The following is a 27188-nucleotide window of genomic DNA, read 5'->3' on the forward strand; positions in this document are numbered from 1 at the left end:
AGAAAAACAAAGAAAAAAGAGATGGTGAAATCGGTGAGTTGTCTGGCTGCATTTTTGGTGCTCCTAAGGGGATGGAAGCGAACCCCAGTAAGAAGGCACTGGAGAAGAAGACCACTCGATTGAGTTGTTGAACGTTATGGATTGAATGATGGTTGAAGGTGTAGGTTAAATTTCCATTGACGCTAGCTTCAGTCTAAGCCAAATAAGCCTTAACATTGGGAGGAAAAGCAATGTTTATTTTGATAAAAACTGTTATTATTGTTTCATTGTCCAAAGATAATAACAATAATATATTTTTTTAATTTCATTGCATCAAATTATTTTTTATTGATTGAATCATTGCATCAAATTATTATGCCTAATAATTACAACTTTATAAACAACATAAAAAAAGCTAGCCCAAATGATAAATTTACAAAGTTTGATAGAAAATTACGACTTGGCTTTTCTTTTAAGTAAGAAACGTTTAGATCTAGCACTCTTCAATAAGTAACACTAGAGGTACTTAATTTAGCTAGCTACATCATCATGAGCCTATAAGCTTGTTTAGGCAACTTCAATATTAAGCTTATGATGTACTTTTTCATCGCCATGTCTTCTTTTACTAGATGGAGATACCATTACCAAACTCGAACTATACATCTAGCTATCCTCAATGGGGGAACAAAGATGGAATTTGTTTTCATCTTCTATAGTATTGATGGGATATATAATTGTACAGTATTGTTCGGAACATATCAAGGATGATAGAGCACCATCTAGATCCAAATTTTTTGGAGCGAACCAATCAAAAATTGAACATAGAACCTCTAGTTGCTAAGTAGACGAGCATGAAGCCCCAGTTCATATCTGTGTGTATATAATAAATGCATTAATATTCGATATCCACCATCAAGGAAACTGAATTTTAATCAATAAGTTGGCTTGAGCCAAATGTGAAGGGCTTCCTTTGCTTCGTGACATTTGGGCTATGGCGAGGGATGGATGGGCCTTTCAGGCCAAGCATATTTACCGTGAAGGTAACGGCGCCGCGGATTGGGTAGCTGCGTATGTAGCTTGTCATTCCGGAGGCACCTTGTGGATTGATGATGGGGAGTTGCCTTTGGCACTTCAAGGTATCCTATTTTTTGACCTTATTGGGTGTATCCGTTCCCGTCGGGTATGATACCCGTTTTAGCAAAAAAAAAAAAAAAAAAAAAAAAAAAAAAAAGCCATCCTCAGCCCTCCCTCCTTTCCCATGGCTTTTTGCGTCTAAGGACCACAGGTGCATTGAGTAGTATTGTGCTTCATGTGCTGCACCTCGAAACCTTAAGCTATCTGTATTTGCCTGTGTAGGTGTCCAATCCAACCCATATGGACTTTGAGTTTTTGTTTTCTTCTAGCCTTTTTTTTTTTTTATATCGGCAATTTATACTAATTTTGTGTGTGTATTATCTACTGAATCAAAGAACAAAATACTTCACAACGGTAAAAAAATAAGTATATATCAAAAAAATTTTTTAAAATGATAAGCAGTAAAGAAGGTAATCAAATCAGCAATTTTTTTCGTCTTTCGAATGATATATGTCACACTCTTCGCAGTCTATTTTTGTGTGGTTCTCAAACACCAAACATCTAGGTATTGTGCTGGCTCGTGATTGGATGGGGCTCCAGCTGGACACCAAACATCCGTGTACCGTGCAACAGCTTGCTCGTGATTGAACAGAGTTGCAGCGGGGCATGCGGGTACATCTCCTATCTTGGTCCATCACAAGCTGCGTGATTCAAAAAAATAGAACTCTAATTAAATCATCGATCAAATTGAATCCTGATTTATGATAGAGACATATATTACAATTTGCGTACCATGCTAGCCCACCGAGCTAGTACAAATTTTAATTCAAATATTAATTTTTAAACAGTAAAAAAAAATCCTGACACCGACCGGTGACGTTTAACTCCCAAACTCACTCGTCTATTCTCACCGGAGAGGTCATCGCTTCCCCGACACGCCCCTTCTTCCGGACCCCGGACGGCGGGTCCCAGTGTTCTGTCGCTTTCCGCCAGCGTCCACAAAAAATCTCCGTCCCCGCTGGACCCCACGCGCTGTATAACAGCCAAAAAGATGGGTACGTGTCAGCTTATCGGTGGCATCTCACAAATAGAAATCAATTTCCTTCCTGGCCTGTGGGGCCCTTCCTGACAGCTAGACCACCTGTCATCCATTCCCGCCTATATCCCCTTCCCTCGCATCGCCTTGGCGCGCTTCCCCTAATTTTTGTCCTTCTTTTTTTTATTTAATATATTATATATAAAAATTATATTAATTTTTTTTTCTTTTTTTTTGGAGACACCGTGATGGCAAAAGATAGGGAAGGTTTTCGGGCTAAACATATTTTAAAAAAAAAAAAAAAAAACTAAGGGAGCTTCGAATTAGATGGCTGCCTACGTACAAACGAAAATACCTTATGACCGGAGGAGGTGGAGTTGCCTCCGCCACGATTTTTTATTTTTTTGAGATTATTATATATATTTATACATATAATATATATAATATATGCTTTGAAAAGGAAAAAATTTAAGAACCAAAACTTCCCACTATATAAGCCAAGCCCAGCTTAAAAACCAACTCCCACCGCTCCGCTCTATTATATCTCGACTTCCCCATTCTAAGAAGCATGCGCCCCGCACGTGCCGGGGATCCGCCGATGAGCTCACCGGTCGTCGTCGTCGTCGTCGTCCTCCTTCTCTTCCTCACGCCGGCGGCGGTTGTGGTGGCGTGGCGGCCGTGGCCGCAAACCGTCCTAAACACGACCATCACCAGCGGAAAAGATGGCGGCGTCGCGATGGGCCTCGGGGCCTCCAAGAAGTACGAGGGGTCGTCGGAGTTCGTCCACCTCCGCTACCACATGGGCCCTGTCCTCACCGCCAACATCACCGTCCACCCTATCTGGTACGGCGACTGGACCCGCGCCCAGAAGCATATCCTCCGCGCCTTCCTCCACTCCATCTCCCCGCCCGACCCCGCCGCCGTCTCCATCCCCTCCGTCGCCGCCTGGTGGCGCACTGTCCAGCTCTACACCGACCAGACCGGCGACAACGTCTCCCGCACCGTCATCCTCGGCGCTGAGAAGAACGACCGCCGCTACTCCCACGGGAAATCCCTCACCCGCCTCTCCATCCAGTCCGTCATCCGCGCCGCCGTCACCGCCCGCACCCGCCCTCTCCCCGTCAACCCCCGCGGTGGCCTCTACCTCCTTCTCACCTCCGCCGATGTCGCCGTGCAGGACTTCTGCGGCCAGGTCTGCGGCTTCCACTACTTCACCTTCCCCTCCATCGTCGGCTACACCCTCCCCTACGCGTGGGTCGGCAACTCCGCCGCGAAATGCCCGGGGATCTGCGCGTACCCCTTCGCCGTGCCGGAGTACATCCCCGGCGCTCGCTCGGCGGGGCGGCCGCCGAATGGGGACGTGGGGGTTGACGGGATGGTGAGCGTGGTGGCGCACGAGCTGGCGGAGATGGCGTCGAACCCGCTAGTGAACGCCTGGTACGCCGGCGGCGACCCCAGCTTCCCGACGGAGATCGCCGACCTCTGCGAGGGGATCTACGGCACCGGCGGCGGCGGGGCGTACACCGGCCAGCTGCTGGTGGACGGCCGCAGCGGCGCGGCGTACAACGTCAACGGCGTAGGCGGCCGTAAGTTCTTGGTGCAATGGATCTGGAACCCCAACCTCAACTACTGCTCCGGCCCCAATGCCCTCGACCAATGAGACGAGCCATATTATTAGATTAAGCCAAAGAAAGCTATGGTATTTGCCGTATTTACTCAGTTATAGTTTTCACGAAGGTATTTAAGTTTTAAAATGGCCTTGTCTCTTGGGTTATCTTCTCTTTCGAGTTAATAGTAAGTAACATGCTACTAGAGTTAGGGTGTTGATTAATAAGAAGAAAGGAGAGGGGAGGAGTAATGTGATATTTTTGTGTATAAGGATGTGGGCTTGTTTTGTTGTTGTACACAGGAAGGAGTTAGGATGGGATTTGCTCTGGCTTTTGCTTTAGCTGCTATATATCTTGCTCTATGCTTCTTGGGGTGGTCTGGGTTTTGCTTCACATACTCTCTTTTACTGTTTTACCGTCTTGTCTCGATGCTATGTTGGTGGATAAATTTTTTTGGCATATTTAGTATAGCTTAATGAAAGCTAATAAGCTTGGAGTGTGGAAGGGGAGTTTGGTGGTGGGGCTGGTGATGCTTAGAACGGCATGGCATCTATGTGTTCCGTCTTTTCGAGTACTCTGCTTACACTCTTTTTACTACTCCCCAAGACAGTCGTTATCTACGCTGGGAATTCAAATGATCGGCTTTTAGCATGGCGATGTCCGGTCAAATCAAAGTGCCAAATTGTTACGAAGGTATGTTTAAGTTACATTCATCTGCTTGCTTGTGAATTTAGATCGAGATGAATGTAGCTGTAGATTTGGAGGTCCTCATTTCATCAGAAGAAAATTTTGGCCCGGGATAGTTGGGGGACATGGAGGTGCTTGTGCTCAACCTAGTTTGTTCAGAGCTCGGTGGTGTCCTTGAAGGAAGGAAAGGGGCAGGCCATCCTTGTGGTGATTGGAAAGTGGTCTTCACGCGCTATCAGGTTTTTTTTTTATTATTTATTTATTTATGAAGAGGGAGGCAAAATCGTTCCGCCGCGAGAATTTATAGGAACTATTTATAAAAAAATTATGAAAAAACAATAAAAATGTTTTATAAAAGATAGTGGTGATCTATTAAACTATTCAACAATCTTATAAGTAATTTGAAAGGTCTTTGTTTCTTCAATGGGCAATTCTATAAGTTCTGTATTCTAATGTGAGTCAATTTTTTTCTAAAGAGATAGATCAACGTCTCTTAATGTGCAGTGCCAATATTGCAAGGTTATTCTAAAATTTGAAATGAGAATCAAATAGGTATTAGCTTGATCTCTCTCTAATGTAAAGAGAAATGATGAGTACTTTATTTCATGTAGGAGTATTTTATTTCAATGTAGGAGTGTAACATACACCACGGAGTCTGAGATTCGGAGTTTCTTAGCTAGAGATCAACTCTCAATGTATTGGCCAGACGGCTTATATCACATGTTGCCTTGTAGCATTGGGATGTTCGAGTAGCTAACCATCTAACTTTAATCATTGATTGTTACACCCTAATCGGCTAACAAGTGAATGAATTGATTGTTGTTTGCTTGGTGCTCCCATAATTGCTTGGTTAAAGTTATGGAAAATGTGAAAAATGTGGAATGAGGAGGAGAGTTTTGGATTGTTAAAGTTATTATTTCAGCCTTCCTCCTGGAAGAATAAATTTATCCAGATTAATCATCTTTTTGACCTTTGACCGAATAAATTTATCCACCACTTTTCGGATAATGTTTGGTTAATTAACCATACAATTCTTTATTGTCCATCTTTTAACCAGCATCCAAGCGCAATTTTCGAGAAAGGCATTACTGCTTCCCTGCCTCTCTTTAGATGCATGCTATTTGGCATATGTGATGCATGTGATTTGATGAAAAGGAAGCAAGTATTTGTTATGGTGACAGAAAGCAGGTAGGGGAAATGTATGAGCATCACCTATGATATTTCTTGTAGAATGTACGGAAACATTGTTGATATCTGTAAGGAATTTCCTCAGCCAGTTATCACCATCAAAGTTGTGGACAAAAGCCTCCATTGTTGTGTTAAAAGCCTTCATTAGCCTGCAAAGTAAATCCAGTCATGTGGGGCATAAACTTTCCTTGATCAAACCATCTTATCAGACTGCTTTAGTTTAAAGCCAGAAAAAGAATGCTATGAATCGAGCATGGGTCACCCATGCCCAACTGCAGACAAAACCATCATCACAGTTCCCTGATATCACGCATCGCCACAGCGTGGTGAAAGAGCAGGCCAGCCAAGAAGAGGGAGAAGAACAAAAAGGTTTAGAAAAGAAAAAAAAGGTGCTATAGAAAAGCTTTATAGCTGCTTGAAAAGGATTGAAGATTGCAATGATGCATTTGAAGACCACCCTTATTATACTTGAAGGTGACCATCAGTATCTAAGACTAGTTTACATCTAATACTATGCGATTGTTGGAGAGTGAATGTTTATAGAGACAAACAGTGCAACTGATTGGTTGGTGATATATATAGTACATAAATGATTTTTTAGACTACTACATAAACTTTTTTAAAGATATTTTTGTATATTGTATTTTCTGATTTATATGGATATATTTTTACTAGATTGGGGTGCTGTCTTATATAGAGAGATCATAGAGTGGGCCCTACTTTCGTGGAGACCTGAGAAAGAGGGTTGGGAACCGGTTCGAAAGATGAGTCCCCGTGAGGGAGAGATTAGACCAGTTTAATAATAATTAGATAACAAGGAAGGAAACAAAACGAATGCAACCACCACTGTTTGCTGGCCTCGCCCGAAGGTAATCTCCTCAAGCAGTGGAAAGAATGGGAAAGCGAAAGGAGACGGCAGCAATGTGGCCTGCTCTCGTAGAAGCCTATAAGGACACTAAGAAAGCAACAATAACTTAGAATTGCTTTTTTTTTTTTTTTTGGATAAAGAGCATCTCATCACCATCCCAAAGCTAAATTTAATATAAGAAAATATGGATGCATTGCACCAGCACTAGAGCATTGGATACTATGAACCTGACTTGGTCTTTCATGGTCTCCTCAGATAAAGGGTCCATGATATTTAAAGGAAGAAAGAATCCAAGAAGAAGAAGGTAATTTCTACTTTTTCCTATTTCAACCGTTAGGTGCTATACACTTTTTTTTTCCCCTCAGTAGAAATGCTCAAAAATTTGCTTGCTTGGGGATCAGAACAACTGAATTCCTTTTTGGATTGGTAATTGGATAGCTTGCTACTTAGTCATTAATCCGAATCGATCGAATTCCCCAAGTCGATGCTATCAAATATTTTATATCTGTATTACATATTTATTTTTTAATGTTTGGCATCCTTCTTCTTCGAAAGGTCCAAGGTTCAAATTAGGATGGTGACATTATTACCATATTACTATATTTTTTTATTTTTATAATCTATTATTTTATTATTCAAATTTATTCTTCATTTTATTGTTCAGCTAATTTATAAGGTTTCTTGTCCGAATTACAAATCCACTTTGACCATTAGAGATCCAAGTTAGCCAAGTCTCGAAAAAAAAAAAAGCTAACTAACTCATTAGGCTATATGTCCAAGATATCGATACTAGCTACAATACTAACCTCTAAATTATTGCAATATTCCCAAATGAACTTCTCTCCAAATGACCCCTATCCAATCCATAGACTTAGTTGAGAATATTAATGAACTTTATGTTTTTTTTTCTAAAATAGGTGATTCATACAGTTCTAGTATGAATATATCCAATAAGGTCTGAAAACAACAAATTCCAGAGCGTTCTAGACAACTTTCCTTCTCCAACCCACAGAGTGCTCCCGGAGTGACTAGCCACATATGATTTATTCAAAACTTCGTCACAAAGCACTCATGGTCTAAAAGTTATTGCAATTGTACAATTTTGATATTTTTTTTTCACTATTATCTATTCTCTACTTATGCAATCTTATTTTTACAATAATAAAAATATAATTAGGCATACATACACTCACTCATTAACCTTAAATTTTAATGTTAATTATCTTCATTCTAATTGCTAATTCCTGAAGCACTTTTTGCAAATTTTCTATATGCTTTCTTAGTTGAATTATTTCCAGCACCAACCATGGGACTATGGGACAAAGAGCACCACTGCCTAACATTGACCTAGAGGTGGCTACATCATAATTCTAGCTGGAATGACTCCACCAACCTGGGTCTGGACCGCTACTGGGAGCAGAAAAGAAGCAGAGGTTGGGGTGGTGAGGTTTACAAAGGCCCCGTCCCCATTCTTCTCTAATATTACCCTTCGAGGCACCTTCCTTCTTGAAAGAAGGTACTATAGGGATCGACAAAACCTGCGTTTGTGGGGAATGGTACCACTCCACACATAATAACACTGGCAGTGTCTTTATATCCTCACCAGTGTTGGGGCCCAGTCACAATGGAATCTAAATTATTTCATAAATATTAGGTCACTTTCTTTGTCCTTCTAGGAGGAGATTTTTTTTTTAAATCATTTGTATGAGTATATTGTTTTGTAATAAAAATCAATAACAAAAAGTTATAAAAATATGTTAATTAGGTAATGAGAAATGAGATGTTCAAGAACCATGGTCAAAGGGAAGCACCTCTGTCAAGAAGAAAGAGCTGACCTTGGGACTCATAGGGTGACTAAAGTCATCAATTATTTAGTGTGTGTTTTTTTTGGTCCCACACTTCTTCTTTTGAAAGTTTGTTTGGTATACACACACACGCTCACCAACTTCTATAATTTCTCCAAAGTTTTAAGACTTGTAATTGCTAATTTATCTATCTATTTATATTGTGCTCAACACAAATGGCCAAACAAGGATAGAGTTCTGTGCATGAGACTATGAAACCATCACCACTTTTAACGCATTCTTTTTGTTAATGAAAATATGCTTCTTCTTTTTTTTTAATACTTTGAGAAGGAAGAAGCAGGTGCATTTTTTATCAACTATATATAAAGTTTAGCAGATTGTAAATTATCTTAGAGAAATGACAGCCAATATCAGGTACTCTTATCTCTTAATATCATGTGCATTATTATTACATGCTTTGTAACAATTATCTGCTTCTTTTGATGGTCTATTTCTTTTGTAATGTCCAAATCTTTCTATTAAGTTAACCCTAAGATGAAACTTAGACACAAAAGGGAAAAAGAAAAAAATCATTGCAGAATACATGTGACAACCCCAACAGGTTATGTCTGCCTACATTATTCCTACTGTATCATAGATATTACACATACTTCCACTAACAACTGTACATGCAATTCCATATATAATTTCTCAGTTGCGAATTAAAATGAAGTTTATAAAACTCTACAAGAAGGTAATTAAGGAAAGGGAATGCCTGTAAGCTGCAGGTAATTGATACAGTCTAAACTATTACATTTATATGGGGTATGCGCATAAATGTAAAAGATTAGGAAGACATAGATAACCAAAAAGTTTGGTAGAAAGTAAATAATAAAGATACAAGGATAGGTTGGTGAGAGTCATATAAGTTATTGAAGATGCCAGCTAGCAATTTGGTTAAAGTCCTTCCATGGTTCTACTTAGGGGTGTCAATAGGACGGGTTTAGGTCGGGTAAGATTCGACCAAGGTTGGTCGCATCCATTCCTAAACCCATAATATATTTGTCAGATACAATCCCTAATCCATATCCAATTAAAACTCTATACCCATATTTAATATTGGACCCCAAAAAAGTTAGGCATCGGCTAAGGTTTCAGGTAAAAATCCAGTATTTAACAAATTATTTTGCTACACTTTTTGGATTATTTTTAAAATTATTTAATGAATCAAAAATGCTATCACATGAAATATGAAACATGAAAAAATTAATGATGTGAATAATAAAAATTTCTTTGAAAAGAGGGTATTTATTCAACCAGTGTTTTTGTTACCTAAACATCCACAAAATCAGAAGATATGTAGAATGAAAAAGATCCTACAATAATCAAACTCAGTGTAAATATTAAATTATAACAAATATATTCTAAAAAGATAACCGTACATGATATGGATGGGAATTTAGTCGAACAACATGAGTTGTGGTTTCAGTAATCTCTTCTTCATTTTTTTTTTAAATAATTCAAGTCGGGTTTTGGGTTTTCAGGTATAGATCTAGCTAAACCCAAATCCAGCCCTACAATTTAATGAATTTATTTTTCATGCCCAAAACCTATGTTCCTGTAGATTGCCGACCTAAATTAACACTCCAAGACATCTTATCAGGTCTTGCCTTTGTCAAGGTTGTGGGAAATGAGCAGTACTCATAGAGGATTACTAGTCCAAAATTATCGGAGACATTGTGTATGCCAAAATCGTCTATGAGCATTATTTGCCAAGGAAGAAAATGCTGCTACAATCCAATCAAGTGCCTTAGCATCTATGGATTGCAAGAATTGCGAAATATAAGCCTGCATCTATAAATGTAAAAAAAAAAAAAAAGTTTTAACAAGAGAGGATGTTTTCCGCACGCTATCCTACAAAAATGGTGCTTCATTTACTCGCCTAACAACCAAGGTGACCCTCATGAATGGGGAATAATTCTTGGATACTGAAATTTGTCCAGAGAAGCAGCTCTGCTGATAAAGTATTTACTCGGGCTTAGTGAGATAAACTCATAAGCCTTGAGCAGCACCACACCAGCAGTTACATCTGAAGTCACATATCTTGGATTCTACCTAAAATTTACCCTCAGCAAGAAATGGGGAATGCTCATCGGACTCTAAAACATGAATGTTGGATCACAAATGAGTACGGTCCTGCAAGACTCTAACAAGTAATGAAGCACCATACTGCAATAGTAACAGATGGAATGCTTATCTCAAGGTTTAAAGCTAGTTGTTAAGCATAATTGCCAGAAGAGTTGCTTATGACACTCATATAGCATGAAACAAAAGACCTACAATGTCCTTTCCTCCTATCCTCTATTAAAACTCAGATGACAACCTCCACAGTGTACCTCCCTCACATTTGTGTTCAGTTGTCCCTAAAGGCAGCAACCAAAGGACCTCCCAGTGAATCGTTCCCATATGAAGCATTACATAATTACTGCACATTTGAGTTGAAATCCCAAGAACAATACCTAAGGTACAAAAAGGATGCATGTTAGGCTGGGACTGCTCATGGCCATTCAACCTAGTGCACACTTTAGACAGAGAGGTTCAAGTGTTTTGATGGTTTGAGCTGAGCCTGCATTTCTAAAATACTGTCAAACTTGAAGTTGGGCCATTTCTGACTAATAGCAAGACTTCCCTTGCTCTGCATGAGTTATGAGAAGCTATGCAGGCTTGCAAAAAGAATTCTCATGTGTAACAAACATAAGTTGCAGAACAACAAGAGGAGCTTTAATTAGACTTCATCAAATATGTAAATGTAGAAGTCAACAAATAAGAGATCGTTATAGCAATTAAAGAGAGTGGATTATCTTAGACTGCTGTACGGCTGAAAGAAAACTTGATTTACCAAAAGTGGATTATCTTAGATTGCTGTAGGCTGAAACAAAAGTTGATTAACTGAAACAATTACTAGGGATTTGCCAAAGCTCCAATCATGAAACTCAGGGTTGGGCTTGGAAGAACATGCCACATCAAAGGTAGGTTGAGCCAAGTATGGGGAATGCCCGAGAAATCTAACAGAAATTACACATGGTGTCGTAAAATACACGCTCCTATCGATGAGAAGTAGATATTCACACAGGTGAGCAAAACAAATCAGCATAATCCAAAAAAACATGCATGCAAGTCAAAATTTGTTCAGATAATATTTGAATTATTGCCATGGAAGGATTACTCAAATATGTTTGATTATAGAGGAAAAGTGGTGACAAATTCACCAACAAAAGAAAAAAGATTATTATTTTTAAAATCAATAAAGCTTGCATGACATGGCAACATGTAAATTTTATCCTGTGCTTTATCTCTCTACATTATTTTTCAGGAAAGAAAATATCATTACAGTCTTATAGCAAGGTCAATGTTAGACAACAATACTGGAAGCAGTGAGTATCAAGTATATCACTCAAGAAAGCTACAAGAAGAATGATGTGGGTGTATGGTATTCGTCAATATCATTTATAGTATCAAGCAATATCAGACAATATCATTTCTGTACCGATGGCTTATGCCTACGTAATGCACCTTTTTTACATCTCTCTTCCCACAAAAATTACAAACCTCTCATTGCTTTTAACGTAAGACCGCTAAAGAAAGTTGTAGATAAAGTTGAGGCAATCAGCTACAGCAGCCATTGAATAAACAGATCAGGTCGCTGTAATTCTCAGAACAAGCACATCCCATTAAAGATCAGAAAGTAGTCAATGGAAGAAAAAAAATGATAGTAATAGAGACAGAATTTATTCCCGATAACTCATCAAATGAGGAAGGCAACTATTTTGCAATGCAACATCGTAAAAGCAAACCTTTGTCAGAACACAACGGTCTTCTTCAACTCATATGGCAGGACCCGAAGTTCACAATATGATTTTATTGCCTTTCCCAGACATTGCTTTTCTAGGTTCTCTGACTTCTGTACAAAACTTCGTAGATTATCTCTATGAGAAACTCTCTCAACCTGTCATGCATATAACCATCCAAAAATGCAACAGGCATGTGATGGTTAGCATTGTGTAAATCAGGAACATAATGAAAACAGATGGGCATTACCCATGCATGATTGCACAAATAGAATCATACACACAAATTATCTCATTCCAACCCCTGCCCTGCCCACCCACACTCTTGGTGTGTGATAAAGGTGGGAGTGCCATCAATTATCTCATCTAAATGATGGAAGAATTACTGTCAAACAACTTGTGCAAGGACCTTCTGAGGTTCAAACATGAAACCTCCACTCAACAAAAGAGAGGTGCAACAAAAAGGCTAAAGCTTGTTTACAACTAAGGTTGAAAAATAAGCCACCAGGTTAAATGCATAATGCTTGTGATATGTTTAGACCTTGCAACTCCATTTGAGGCAAATTAGCTGGCATGGCTGAAAGCTGAGATGGATGCTTAATAACTTAGATCAATAGGCTTAGTGCAACAAGGAAAAAGTGTTTTCAAAATGCAGCTGTACTAATATCGTAACATTTCTTTCAAAAAAATGGTAATATAGTGCAATTAGAGAAGATTAAAAATTAGTTAAAGAGAATGAAGTAGTATGACTCAGTATTATGCAAAAGGACTTCACCATTTGTTCAATAATTGGACCTGCATCAAGTCCTTCAGTTACAAAATGACTTGTTGCACCAATCAATTTCACCCCTGCATCATAAGCCTGACAATCATGAAATAGCCACAAATGAGACATACAATTACAGATGATGCAAACAACTAAAGAAGAAAGCCATAAATTGAATACCTGTTTGGAAGGATTCCCGCCCCTGAAAGATGGAAGAAGACCATGATGAATGTTGATTATATCCTTCCCATAGCTATCCAAAAATCTACCAGACAAAATCTGCATATTCTTATATCACACAAACAGTTTGACTTCACGAGACAACAGGTATTCTAGTATAGCTACAACAAATAAAAGGATGCTTCAAGAAATGTTTTGACGAATAATGAAGATTTGTTGATCCAGAAGGATCATTCGATTCACTGGGAGCAAGAACTATCACATCAGAAGCTACATTACAAGCCAAACTTCCAAAGGCCATTACTTCTTAGTATGACATCCAATCGAGGTGTTTTTTCTTTTGAAATCACATGAATTTTTGAGATCTACAATGCTGCAACACCCCTAAAAGGTTTCGACAACATGGAAATCAGGCCATATGACAACATTTGGACCTCCTAATGGGCTGATCAAAGTAAACTTACCTTTTTAGGATAGACGTTGACTAGTCATAGCTCTTAATCTAGGAAGAATTAGATGAGATAACTAAAGATAAAGTTGATATAAAAGTTGAGCTCTAGCTCCAAGAGAATTTTAGCTTTTTATGATTATTTTCGCTAGTCATGACTATTTTGGAAAAGCTGTGGTCTTCCAACTAGAGGAGGATCCGTATCAGATTTTGCAAGGATGGATCTCATTAATGCTACACAAAGAGACTGTAAATAGTTTTATCATTAAACTAATGAGAGAGGGACCTAGAACCCTATTTTCATAATTTTTTTCTTACTTTTTCTGTTCTTTAAAGAGGTCTAAGTTAAGCGGGTTGAAGGAATTTCTTCCTTCTCCCTGATTGGATCATTTGTATTAATTCTATACATAAATTAATTTGTAATCAATAGTTTCTTAACTTGTTACTATGCATAGCACGGTTCATTCTAAACTATAGGGTGTTTGGATGTTTGGCTATGATGTTCGTTGGCTATATTACATAGAGACATGAAATGTTCATGGAAAAATATGTTGGTAGAATCATCTAGTGAAGTTGAAGCCTTAATCCTTCATTTTCCTAAAACATATAGAAGCTGGCTAATATCAATGAAATCAGCTCCCTCAAATTGGAGGGCATTGAACCTTTATTTCTGTCTCCTTATCCCCACTCTTCAGACTTCTGAAGACCATAAGCATATTATATTTATCGTTAGTCTAACATGAAACTGAAAACAAAAAAAAAACATATAAATTTAGCCTCTAAAATCTAGTAGTTAAAGCATAAGCAACATTCTAAAGACTTTTCAACAGCAAATTCTGGAAAATTAAAAAATAGATTAGCTCAAATTTAAGTTACCTGCATATATCTAGCAAGTACAAGAAAATCAGTATCTTTAACCAAGTTCAATATCTCGTCTTCTCTTTTATTTCCTGGAGAAGTCGGTAAGCAATGATAAGGAATCCCGTGTCTTTCAAGAAACCGTATAACATGAGTATTGGGAGCTCTCTCATGGTTGCTGCTGCAATGCATTATGGATTTGAAAATTAATAACAGAACAAATGTATCACAAAAAAGGAATTCAACAATATATTTCACCTTATGACACATTTGATATCCACTGGCAGTCTACCATCCTGCCATTCATGTAGTAAGTCCACCAAACAATGTTCCTACAACAGTAAATTTACAAGTCATCAGTCGTCATCACCATTCTCATCATCCTCCAAATTTTTCCAATCAAAATGAGGTCAAACATGCAGCATAGCTCCATGTAGGGAAGGCTCCATGGAAGGGTTGAACTGCTTTTTTTAGGAAGAGAGTCTGTTAAAATCTAAAATATGGTCCTATTAAATTCTTAATTATTGATGCATAGCAAACCAAATAAACAAGAAGTAGTTATTAATGCTCTCAAGATTTCTGTTCAGTATGTACCTTGAATAAGATACTGCTATAACCTTATATGGTCGGGAAAAGTTAGACCATAAGTTTACTTTTCAGTCATATACTCAAAACTACAAATAAAATTACTTCTAGAAGAATCACAAATAGAAAAAGGATCACACCTGCTTTGAAGCAAGAACTCCAATCTTATGTTTTGGTTCTAGATCTGGAACTCGTACAATAGATATTTTAGCATTGAAAAACTTTGACAAATTTGAGAAATCATTGTCCATCAGAACCCTCGGCCAACGTGCAGGATCAAATACGAATTCACTGCCAAGTTGCATCAGTAGGAAGTCTTAGATTTACTTTAACCAAGTAAAATATATTTAAGATGCAGTTCAAATCCAGCTACCTATGAAATTTATGAGTATCCAGGCATGAGGCCATGAACCTCAAGCTAAATACCTCACCATGATAAGGCGCATATCAAGTGTATCAACCACCCACTAGTGACCCTTCTTTTCTTTTGTTATTTAAAATTTACTGTTATCATAAGTAGTTCGGCATATTTTGCATTAGCCATCAGACTCCAGGAGATGTTAGGTTAAGAATCATATCAGTAGCTTGCCCAATCAGAGGTAAACATCTGACACCAGCTCCCACCATCCCTTTAGGATAAGTAATTATGTGCCTCCTCGACTGAATTGTGGAACTTCGCAATCTAATCTGTTGGGACATAGATAGTTCTTAGGTATTTTCACCCACTGTTAGAGTGCTAGTTGTCTTGGCTTGATGACAGTTATCTGTTACTTCAGATCCATGCCCTTAATCTTAAGATAGTGTTCAAATCAAACTGCATGTATCAGTGGGTAATCATCATCATATAGTATGTGCCAGTGTGGTAGATATGATGCTCGCCAATGAATAACAATCCTCCAGGCTTTTGTTCCAGCCTTCATCATTAGGTGCTCTAATTTTCTGGGCTCCTAACTGCATCAATCAAACTTAAGCATCTACTATTGAAAAGGGCTGAACCAGGGAAGCACATTCTTGAGGGTGGAAAACAAAACCTAAATTCGAACCTACTCTTGGTGATTCTGATTGTTCTCCATATGTATAATTTCCTGCACAGACGTGATCTCATTTTGAACTTCCATGGCTTTAAAACCTCCTTACTGTCAAAAGAAAATTTTAGGCAGAACATCTCAAAATCAACGTGTTTTTCTTTTCAAAAAAAAGAATTTCACACAGACCTGTCAGTGTATAAACATTGATTCACAGGAAAATATAAGTTGGGTTGGAGTTCTTTTCCACCAAACCTACAAGCAAAGAAGTTGTAAAATGCTTTGTAAAGGTTATTTTTTTTATTAATTGGAAAAAACAAGCCAGTAGGCCATTTGGGCTAAGGACTCTATCATTTTTATGTGATTTTACAATTGCATCCGTCACATAAAAATTATCATAGGATGAATATCATCCTTATAATTGATGAATGATAATCGTAAAGGACTAATAAGCATCAACATCATTTTGCTTAGCGGACTTTGAGTGGTTATATTGTTATGATTTAACGGGTCATTGAAGGATCTGCTATCTAGTTCAATGTTTTTCTTTCCTTTGTGCATTTACGTATTGGTTGCAGCCAAGATGGAAGAATTAAAAAAAAAGGTATTACTGAATACATGTTAATTTCCCCCTTCCCTTATATCACAACTACTGACCGCCCTCTTTGCTCGTCTACTTGTATATGTTTCTTTCCATCTTCATATATTCTCTACCACTTTCACAAAAACACTATCTGAAATTTTTCCCCTTTTCCTCTGCCCCTGTTCCTTCTCACTCCTTTCTTCCTCTCTTATATTGGCTTCAAGGTTTCTTATAATAATTCCAACTACTTTGGACGTGGAGATTTTGAGGTGCTAAGGACAAATAATTCCCACAAGACATGTCATCCTCTACATGAATGAATTCGAGGCATGAGAAGGCACAATGTAAGCCAGTGGATTTATAACTCAGAATTGATGTATTAATCTGGACAAATTTCCACAGTTATCCACTCTTTTAAACAAACGGAGATGTCCTATGTATACAAGCAATAAATCAAACACATGATGTATTATGGCTGAATTTGCGCTTGAAATTGAATACTTCGGACGGTTGGCTAAAATCAACAGAATTTCTGAGTGGGCGCATTAATTGTGAAGAGAAAGGAAATATCATTGGTGCTTGAATCGACCGATGAACCATACAAAGCTTGAATGCGGTTGCAATTAAAGTTTAGAGAATTAAACCAAATGGAGGGTTGAAGGAAGCAAAGATATCCAACCTTCGGGAGTAGAAGACGCGCCTGTCTTCGGGAACGAAGACATCGACGCTGTGGATGTTCCCACCATGCGAGGCGATGCACTCCGACAGCTTGGCGACGATGCCCACCGTGTCCTGGCCGCCACCACCACCCGAACTCAGAAATTGTCACGAGAAAGACCGAACCAGCTGCTGTGGGTTGGCAAATCATACTTACAGGGCATTGAAAGACGTGAACTCCATAAGTGCTGCCGGCGACGGCGGCGGTGGAGGAATGGGGGGCACGGAAGAAGGTTCCGGCGATCTGGAGGATCGAGGAGGAGGCGGAGGAGGAGTAGGCGGTGCGTCGGAGGAGAGTCATGGGGTCAAGGTCTGGCTCTGTTCCTTCCGATCTCTTTTCTTGCGCGTGAGAGAGAGGGGGGGAGACGCCATGAGGTAGCGAAGGGGCTTTGTCGGGATCTACCATCACTGTCATTATCTAATCCCAACTCCCTTTGGTCGCAAATCCTTCAACCCAATTTATTGGATGCTTGTGTTTGCATGGCGAGTGACGACAGCCTGCCGCGTGTGGTTGCGGAGAGAGCGCGCGCGGGAAAGGCTTTTTTTTTTTTTTTTTTACTACCCATCGCCAGCGGTGCCTTTTATATTCGTGTGTATGGAAATTTAAAATATTACCGATGTCAGACCAAGAAAAATTGTGTTTGAAATATTTTAATCCTTCTACTATTTTCTCGTTCTCACTTCTCACCCTGTAGTAGGTTTTTCAAACCCTTCAGGGGTAATACCAGGCCGGATTCAAATATTGAGTAGAATTTTGCCCCACTCTGAAGATTTTTTTGAAATAAAATCTTGATCTTGCAAGCAAAATAGCAATTCGAACCGGGCATGTAACATGGCTGCAGATTCCATAGAATATGACTCAAAAAAAATATGCAAGTTCTTGAAACTTGGGTCATACCCTATAAAATATGCAGTCATGCCGCATGATGAGTTTGGGGCATAACAAAATATCTAACTGATCTTAGATTATAGGATGGTTGCAACCCTCTAGTTCTCAAATATAAAAAAAAGATTGTTGGTGATTATTATGATCTTTATAATTATTTTAATTGGGAAAAACAAAGCCTAGCCGAGCTCCATATTTCATTCTATCTCCATGCTATCTCATCCATGTTCCCTTCTCATCCACACTCTCCAATCTTGCTCGTCTTTTCTCTTTCTTATTTTTTGTTAAGAACCATGGAAAAATATTCTAGTCCCTCCAATTTAAGAAAACAATGGCAGAAATTTACAATTCTTCTTTTTAGGAAGATGATATTAAGTTTGGTGTGGTTAATGCAATTTATTTTGTTTTTTTCTTCTTCTCATATATAAATAAAATTTACCATACCAAAAAAGATAAATGTATAGCTTATAATTATTTCCTTCACATGCTATTTGCCAGTAGAGTTAATTATAATTATCTAATATTCTTGTTCCCTTCCATGTCAATGTCATCTCATAGTGCTCGCCTCTCCTTTCTCCGAACTTGGTATTTATTTTGCCCCCTTTAGGGTCAAGCTCTACATTGAAACTGTTTTCAATATATCTCTCCCCAAAGAAACTTCCAAAAATCCATCTAGCAAAATATCTTTTTGCTCAATATTGAAGATTGGAGAAAAGGGGCCAAATTCCTTAAAATAATAAGGCTCCGACGAATCAACCACATAACAAGGAGCGTACTAAAATTGGCATCGATGATGGCATGCATCACCAAGTTCTTGTGTTGCTCACCGAGTATGGAGGATACGAGGATGGCGATTCAAACTTTGACTTTATTGATGCTCAAATAAAATTTGTGAGGATGTCATCTCATACTTCTCTGTTCAAACCTTGATGTTTCTAGCTAGGCTAAGAGTTCAAATCCATTTAGATCTAATCACAAATACCACTATCAGCTTATGGTCAGCCTTAATGGATCCATACCGCAGTGTTCCCTAGTTCACATAGGTTATGGGGCAGAAGTTATTATTTGGGTTTCTTGATCCTGTACAAGTATCTAGGATCTACTCAGCAAATAATCGATGCGAGACTAAACATACGTCCGCACGGGTCCTCACAATATTAAATACGGATCATCCTAAAAAACAATCCTATTTTTTCTTACAAGATTTGAACTTTGAATGAGTTATTTCTATAAAATTTCTAATATTATGCATAACTATTTTATATATAATAATAAATTAAACAGATGCGGTATCAACCATCCATTTATATTCTCACCTAAGCCCAGCACCACCGGAGTTGTCAACGGCTTTATAGGAGGAATAAATACCTTTGGAGGTGATGAAACCAAAGAAGAGGAACCGGACATGAATCTATCTCTACTCAACATCCAGGCTTTTGCTCCGGATCTGAGAGCGTATTAGAAGATTTCGACATCCAGAATTCTTTGAAAGCTTTTGCTATGCTTTGAATGTTGGTAATTATTTTTTAACTAGAATTTTTTAGTTTCTTTTTAACTAGATTTTAATTAGCTTTGGCTGATGCTTGATTTGTTGTATCCTTTTCTTTGTAGGACAACTGAATTGACGTTCTGTGTTATTATATTATTATGTGATTGCTATGATGTTAATTTGTTTTTGAGATTTTAAAATTCTCTAGTCTGCTTTTTTTTCTCCCCCTTTTTCCTCTTATGCTCATTTAAATATTTATGCATAATTGGTGGTATTTTTGAAGCACACTTAATTAATTCAAACATGATTAATTTCCATGGTTTTGCTTAAGTCAAGAGCAATATCGAGAAAAGGAGTACATTAATTTCCTGCCTTTGATCCAATATGCACCAATGATTTGCATCGTTATATTGGAATTTTAAATTCTTACTGAATCTCTGAAAAGAAAAAAAATAAGGGGTCATTTTATTTTGTACAAACAATGCTAATGTTGGATAGAGAAGAAAAGGGTGAAGGCTAGTGTGCTATGATTGTTGTGTATCATTATTCTTGAAATTTGATGCATTAGAACATGTTTATGGTAATAATGAATGTCTTCATGGAAGTCAAAGAGACCTGCAACCTTGTATTTTTTTTTCAGTAATTGCAAAGCAGTCCAGTGGCCACTTGCCTGCTAGTTTCTAACATAGTTGATATACTGCTCCACTGTAAAAAAAGGTTTTGCTAAATTGAATTCCCAATTCTCATCCCTTAAAGATATCCCAAGCTTTAAGAAGCAATACAAGGCAATTGAAAGGGCGGAGGTCGGTTGGGTGTTGAAGGCTGGTCAAATGAACATGAAAGAAGTTATGAGACAGGAAAAAAGGAGATTGATCAAAGAAATCTAACAACTTAGAGAGACCACTCTTTGGATTTGCATTGACTGGGTGGGAGACATGCAATATATGCAAAGGTAAAGCCCTTTCTTCTCTGATGATGGTTGTTTGGACTTGGGTGAATCATGTCCAGGTGTTTGTTATAATGGTAGAAATACCACGCTGAGAAAGATAGAAAATAGAATGGAGATGGTTAAGAAAGTGAGCTCTATTAATTTCCCTAGGATTATGCTTTAGCATTGATGATTTGTTGTATAATGTTGGTGATAAGATTATGTCAAGAAGTTTGTTGTTGAAGATTTTGCAGAAATATTTTTTTTGAATACAATAGTCTATGAAAAAACCCATAGAAATTAATTCGTACTCATGGGTCGAACAGTATTAAGGAGAGAAATTAGCTTGAGCATTATTTAGGTTCTACGTATTGGAAGAGGATGCTTTTAAGTTTTAATTGCTACCTATTATTTTTCTTAATGAAGGAAAAATAATTTGAAGAATACCCATAACCAAATTCTCAGTCCTCAAGTGATGAAAAGAGCTGTACTAGTAGATATATGCCAAGTAATTATGTTATTTCTCAAATTTTTCATTTTTATTTTCTGGGATTCCTGAATCAACAAGAGAAATGGGTCAAGGCTAAGTCCAGAACTTGCACTCTGATAATGCATTCCCATGGCGAAAGATCTGTAATATTTAGTTTGATGGAAGGACATGGAGATGCAGAAAGTCCTCATTAAATTTTGACGTTGAATCATAAGAAAAACAGAGACAAAAATCAGTCCTCCCTTGGAATTGATTTCATGGATTGCAGCAATGAGTTGTAATATCATGACCTTATAGAAGTTTTGGATCATCTTGAAGAGGAAAAAGTGAGGAGGAAAATATAGGAATAAATTACGTTGCCGAATCCACCATGCTTTAGTTAACTATATATATATAAAGCAATTTAAACTCACATAAAATCTGAATTTAAAGGTTCCAAAATTCTCCTAACTTAATAGTGTTGGAACAAAATGGCTAAAATCCATATTTGAGATATAATGTCCATTTGAAGCATTTATAGCTTATAGTTCCTATTTTTCATTCACAAACACTGGGTATATATATTTTCCTTGATATGCAGCTCTCAATGTTACAATGACTTGCATGTTTTTCCAAAAGAGCCAAGTAGTTACTGAATTGACTAATGCATGAGGATTGCTTTTCTCTGCACTTGAAATGGTACTCATAATTGAGGGTGAAAATTGGCACCATATATTAAAACATTTAGATATTTGATCATATAAGCCCTTACACCAAAAAAAAAGAAAAAAGATACTATCTTATTTGGTTCTAATCATGGTACGTACCGTACCGATGCTCTGGTATGCCAAAAAAATCCCGTATCATAATATACCAATATTGTGCTAGTGTACTGAGGTGGCGAGCCTTGGTTCTAACAAATCAAACTCAAGCTAAACCAAAATATAATGGGTAATGATCCTATAGATTTTACCAGGTGTTACATTACAAGCAACCACCAGTTGGTCAATATGGATCCATGAATACCTCTTGAAGTAGAGTAAGATATAACTAGATGAAAATCTTTTGTTTGTGTTTGCTTCGCAGGTATAACATTAATTTGCAAGCTATGTTACTGGTATATCTTGTAAGAATGGTTTAAGGTCATTTTATATCCCTATGATCATGCTCTATGTGTACTAGAAGGCTGGAAAGATTTAATTTTTTATCCTACTCCAGTCAGAGACAAACATGAAAGGCATCGTATAAAATACTTTCAAATTATATTTATAGGAAGGAGTGCAATCTAGTTAATATTTATATAATGGACATGCTGTTTTCAAGGCTAAACTATTAACCCTTAATTACGAATTAATCTTATTGTAATCATGCAATCATGTATGTGCGATTTGCATGCACTTGAAAGTAATTACCATTGTCCAACAAGATCAAGGACAATGAGGGGCTTGAATTTGTGCATATCAATATCAAATAGAAGTTACTTTCTCTTCTTTCTTTTTTTAATAAAAGTGAAAGTATATTTGCAGAGGTTAATGAATACAACCTCTTGCACCAGCCAATGTTTGGGTAGCCAGCCTCAAAGTTATTTAGACATAATGTTCCAATCTGGTTTCAAAATCCTTGATGCTTTATGTTACCTATGTTGGGGCTTTGATGCTTTTGATCACCACTAGTATATTTTCTTTCTTGCTTGAAAAGTTGACGATTAGTTAATTAAAACCATCATATCATTGGCAACCTAAAAGAAAGACTTTGACCTTCTTGTTTTTTCTAATCCGGCATTTGACTTTTCTTATACTCTCGTACGTGAGTGCTAATCTGTCCTTTTTTTGCTCGCTTAGTAATTGCAGGCAACCCCACAATTGGATCCGTCGCCATCCTCAACATGGCGAGTTCTAACCATGCTTGATGATCTTTTGTCAGATTATATTAATATCCAGAGTTTAAATTATAATATTTTCGAAGTAACGTAAGAAAAAGGATTAATTAAAAGCAAAAGAAACAAGCAAAAAACTGGAAGTAAGGAGCAAAAATAGCAGGAAAATGTCACTCTTCCTTGACAAATCGACTCGACAAACCCACTCACTAAAATTTACGTGAAGCATCAGCCACAGGCTTCTGCACCAATGCAGCCGGGGAACCGCCGCCTCCGCCGCCGCCCCCCTGTTGCTTGCCAACCACCGCCGCCGCCTTTCGGTTAGGCGTCGCCTCTCGTAGCATGGACAGCACATCCCTCATCGTGGGCCGGTCCGCCGGTTTCTTGCTAGTACAAAGCAGCGCCAGCCGGAGCACCAGCATCATCTCCTCCCTCACCTCCTTGCACCCGGCCACCGCCGCCGGGTCCAGCACCTCCCACGCCCCTCCTCCTTCCCCTCTCACCACCCTTGCCCTCACCCACTCCACAATGCTGTTTCCCTCGCCGTACTCCGCCTCCACTGATCTCCTCCCCGTCACCATCTCCATCAGCACCACTCCGTAGCTATATACATCACTCCTCGCATCCACCTGCAGCGTGTATGCATACTCTGCACCACCATTAGCAAATTATTCAGTTCGCCAAGCTTTACAACAACTACACGGTTAGCTCGATATCATTGCTTTCTAGTTTCATGGCTTACCGGGGGCGATGTATCCGTAGGAGCCGGCGATGACGGACATGGTCTGGTTGGCAGTCTGGATGAGCTTGGCCACGCCGAAGTCCGCCACCCGCGCCTCCATCTCGGCGTCCAGCAATATGTTGCTGGGCTTGAGGTCACGGTGCACGATCACCGGCTCACAGTCGTGGTGGAGATAGCAGATCCCCTGTGCGATCCCCACCGCGATCCGGTATCTCGTCTCCCAATCCGCCGCCATCCCGCCGCCCTTTCCGGCGGCGGCGCCACCCCGCCGGTGAAGGAGGTCCTCCAGGCTCCCGTTCGGCATGTACTCGTAGAGCAGTAGAGTTGTCTCCCGGTTGGTACAGTAGCCGAGTAGCCGGACGATGTTCCGGTGCCGGACGGAGCCCAGCACCTCCACCTCCGCCGCCGCCACACCGCCCTTCTTTCTTATCGTCCTCCCTGCTTCTTTTTGTGGTCCCCACAGTTTCTTAACCGCTATGACTTCGCCACCTGGCATCTCGGCGCGGTACACCGTCCCCATAGACCCCACTCCGATGATCCGATCGCTCCCGGCCACGCAGTCGGCCACGTCCTCCGCCGTGAAGTTAAGCCGCTGGAATGCCGTTAACCGCCACGGCCCCGGCACCCGCGGGCCCAACCCCTCCTCCTTCCGCGCACGGGACCACCGCGTCCCGAGGATCAGCACCACCAGCCCCGCCCCGACCGCGCCGGCGGCGATCCACACGATCGCTGTCCCCGCCGAACCTCGCGCCGGCGGGGCATCCTCCCGCTCCCCGGCCGCGGTGGAGACGCCGCCTCCCGCCGCGCACGGTCGCCCTACCGGCCCGCCGCAGAGGCCGGCGTTCCCGGCGTAGGCGGAGGGGTGGAGGTTACGAAGCACGGCGCCGGAAGAGGGGACCTCACCCGCGAGGTGGTTGAACGACACGTTGAAGCTCTCCAAAGTGCTGCAGTTGTCGAACGCTGGAGGGATCGGGCCGGTTAACCCGTTCCACGAGAGATCCACGTCCGTGATTGACGGAAGCGCGGCGAGCTCCGCCGGAATCGTCCCGGTGAGCCGATTCCGGCCGAGCTTAAGGCTCACAAGCTTCGAGCACCGGCCGACGTCGGTGGGGATTTCGCCGCGCAAATCGTTGGCCTCCATCTCCATCTTGTAGAGATTTCTACACCCGGCCTCGAAATTGGGAATCTCGCCGTACAAATCACAGTAGCTCGCCGACAAGATCTGGAGCCTCGGCGCTCTCCAGATCGCCTCCGGCAGCGACCGCCGGAGGGGGTTGCCGGAAACATTCAAGAACTCGAGCCTCGGGGCGGTGCCCAGATCCGGTGGAATCCCTCCCGACAAATTATTGCTACTAAGGTCCATGTAGGTGAGGTTCGGCAGCGAGCCGAACCCGGTAGGGATCGGACCGGATAGCCGATTCCCCTCGATCCGGATCCGCCAGAGAGAGGAGCAATTAGCCAAAGCGGGCGGGATCTCGGAGTCGAACCGGTTCGCGAAGAGGATGAGCCGAACGAGACGGTTCCCGGAGCAGAGTCCGGACGGGATAGGGCCGGAGAACGAGTTGGAGGACACGTCCAGCCTCTCCAGCCGCCCGCCGGAGCCAAGCTTCTGGGGGAGCGCGCCGGTGAGGGAGTTGTTCCAGAGAAGGAGCGCCTCGAGATTCGGGAGCTCGCCAATACCCGGCGGGATCTCGCCGTCGAGCGCGTTGTTCATGAGGCTGAGGAGGGTGAGATTGGCCAACGAGGAAAGCCCGGGCGGAACGCCCCCGGAGAGGCGGTTATCCGAGAGGTCGAGCACCTTCAGAGCTCCCATGCCGGAAAAGCTCCCTGGAATCCGGCCGGAAAACCGATTCTTGAAGAGGAACAACGATTCCAGCCGGGTGAGGTTACCGAGCTCCGGCGGGATATCGCCGGAGAGATTCGCCGACGAGATGTCCAGGTATCGGAGCTCAGGAAACGCCCCGAGCTCCGGCGGAACGCCGCCTTCGTACGAATTGTAACCGATCTCCAGATGCTCGAGATGGGAGAGCGAGCCTAGCTGGAGCGGCAACCACCCGGTGAGCAGATTTCCGGCGAGGTGGAGAAATCTTAGCCGCGGTAAGCTGCCGAGCCCGGTGGGAATGCCGCCCTCGAAGAAGCTCCCCCCGAGGTTGAGGTGCTCCAAGAGCCGGAGCTTGGAGAGGCCGTGAGGAACCCGGCCGGTGAAGCTATTGCTGTAGGCGTCGAGGTACGTGAGCCGGCGGAGGCCGGCGACGGCAGCGGGGAAGGAGGAGTTGAAGTCGTTGTGGCTGAGGTTGAGAGTTTGAAGGCGGCGGAGATCGAAGATGGCAGGCGGGAGGGGGCCGCGGAAGGCGTTGCCGCTGAGGTTCAGGTGGACGAGGGAAGGGTAGAGGAGGCGGACCTCAGGGGAGATGGTGCCGGAGAGGTTCCGGCGAGAGAGGTCGAGAGCGGTGACCTCTCCGGCGGCGGAGCAGGTGACGCCGCTCCAGGAGCACCAGGGAGGCGGGCCGGCGGCCGTGTCCGAGTGGTAGGACCAGTCTTGGAGCGAGGACAGTGGGTCGACGAGAGAGGACTTAAGAGAGAGAAGGGCGAGGAGTGGAATGGGGGCGCCAGCAGCGGCGACGGCGAGGAGGAGGAGGAGGAGGACGAGGAGGAGGAAGGGGGAGGTGGCGGAGGTCATGGTGGTGGCGGTGGAGGGGAGGAGGGGGGAAGGGGCGGGGAATATAAGCGAGGGAGGAGGGCAGCAGCGCTTTTGGGGAGTGCCGGGAGGAGGGGGTGCCTCATGATTGGGTTCACCGCGGTGGAGATGATTTCGGGTCTCCCAATTCTCCCTCCCCTGCCTCTTTTTTTTAGTCCTCTCTTGTCTCTCTCTCTTTTTTATTGCGTTTTAGTTCATGGTAGTCGGATAACGGGTTCAAGCTGAATGGCCCACCATATGTTTAGGTGCATATATTAATATAGATGCATGAAGGTGATTAATTGGTATAAAAATCGCGTAAGCGTGACAAGGGGGGACACGGGATCCGAGAAAGGTGGTAGGTTTTGTTTCATTAGAGTTGTGGATGGTGGGAATTTTGACGTACGAGTACTTTTATGATTGATGGGTCTGCAACATTCTCCCCGCCTTGGAATGTTTTGGGGGACTGGGTTCCGGTGCTGCTGCGGCAACGTGGACCCCGGTCTGGCCCTTAGATCTCCAACCGGACGGGTAGGATGAATCCCCAGGGGGTGCAGCAGAGACACGTCTCAGTTTCCTTACGTGGCAGTTACCTGCAAGGGTTAAAATCTCACCTCCGTGATCTATGAAGAGACCTTGGAATGGGCATCGGTGGCAATTTGTGGAAATGGACGAAAAAGGTCAAGAACCGGACTCATCTTTGTATTAGACCTTCACCACGATGGGATGGTCTATTATGCAGCGGATCGCTGTAAGAGCTTTTTCTGGAGAAACCAAACAGATGTTCTCACTTCTTTTTTTCTAATTTTATTAGTTATATTCATATTTGTATGATGTAAGAGCCAGTGTATCAAAAAAAAAAAAAAAAGATTGAGATATAATATGATC

The 27188-nt window shown here is 41.2% G+C and overlaps 3 protein-coding genes across 9 annotated transcripts; 1 reads left to right on the forward strand and 2 right to left on the reverse strand.

The window, feature by feature from the left end:
- Positions 1-1407: 1407 nt before the first annotated feature.
- Positions 1408-17672, reverse strand: LOC120108535 (formyltetrahydrofolate deformylase 1, mitochondrial). Of its 7 annotated transcripts, XR_015969380.2 has the most exons (10): positions 17391-17671; positions 17196-17308; positions 15049-15199; positions 14582-14655; positions 14342-14504; positions 13018-13116; positions 12847-12933; positions 12078-12229; positions 5596-5720; positions 1408-2085 (listed from the first exon to the last, which is right to left on the reverse strand). XR_015969380.2 is itself a non-coding variant. In XM_039122166.3 (9 exons), the coding sequence occupies exons 1-8, from the start codon at positions 17646-17648 to the stop codon at positions 12083-12085; spliced, it is 1092 nt and encodes a 363-aa protein (XP_038978094.2). In that variant the 5' UTR covers positions 17649-17671; the 3' UTR covers positions 3608-5720; positions 12078-12082. The 7 variants fall into 7 exon arrangements, 5 of the variants coding, with proteins under 5 accessions (XP_038978094.2, XP_089781962.1, XP_088561772.1 ...); XM_039122166.3 differs by lacking the exon at positions 1408-2085 and having other exon boundaries at positions 3608-5720; XM_089925836.1 differs by lacking the exons at positions 1408-2085; positions 5596-5720 and adding an exon at positions 11704-11926.
- Positions 2658-4075, forward strand: LOC120105737 (protein EXORDIUM-like 3). Its single transcript, XM_039118459.3, has one exon. The coding sequence runs from the start codon at positions 2658-2660 to the stop codon at positions 3747-3749; it is 1092 nt and encodes a 363-aa protein (XP_038974387.3). The 3' UTR covers positions 3750-4075.
- Positions 17673-22961: 5289 nt separating the features above from the next.
- On the reverse strand, positions 22962-26529 carry LOC103717391 (uncharacterized). The gene is made up of 2 exons (XM_008805758.6): positions 23624-26529; positions 22962-23530 (listed from the first exon to the last, which is right to left on the reverse strand). The coding sequence occupies exons 1-2, from the start codon at positions 26301-26303 to the stop codon at positions 23091-23093; spliced, it is 3120 nt and encodes a 1039-aa protein (XP_008803980.4). The 5' UTR covers positions 26304-26529; the 3' UTR covers positions 22962-23090.
- Between the last annotated feature and the right edge of the window lie 659 nt (positions 26530-27188).

The sequence above is a fragment of the Phoenix dactylifera genome, chromosome 10 (assembly GCF_051530095.1).
Source record: "Phoenix dactylifera cultivar Ajwa chromosome 10, Ajwa_hap1_PhDact_Kaust_v1.1, whole genome shotgun sequence".
In the NCBI taxonomy this organism is placed as follows: domain Eukaryota; kingdom Viridiplantae; phylum Streptophyta; class Magnoliopsida; order Arecales; family Arecaceae; genus Phoenix; species Phoenix dactylifera.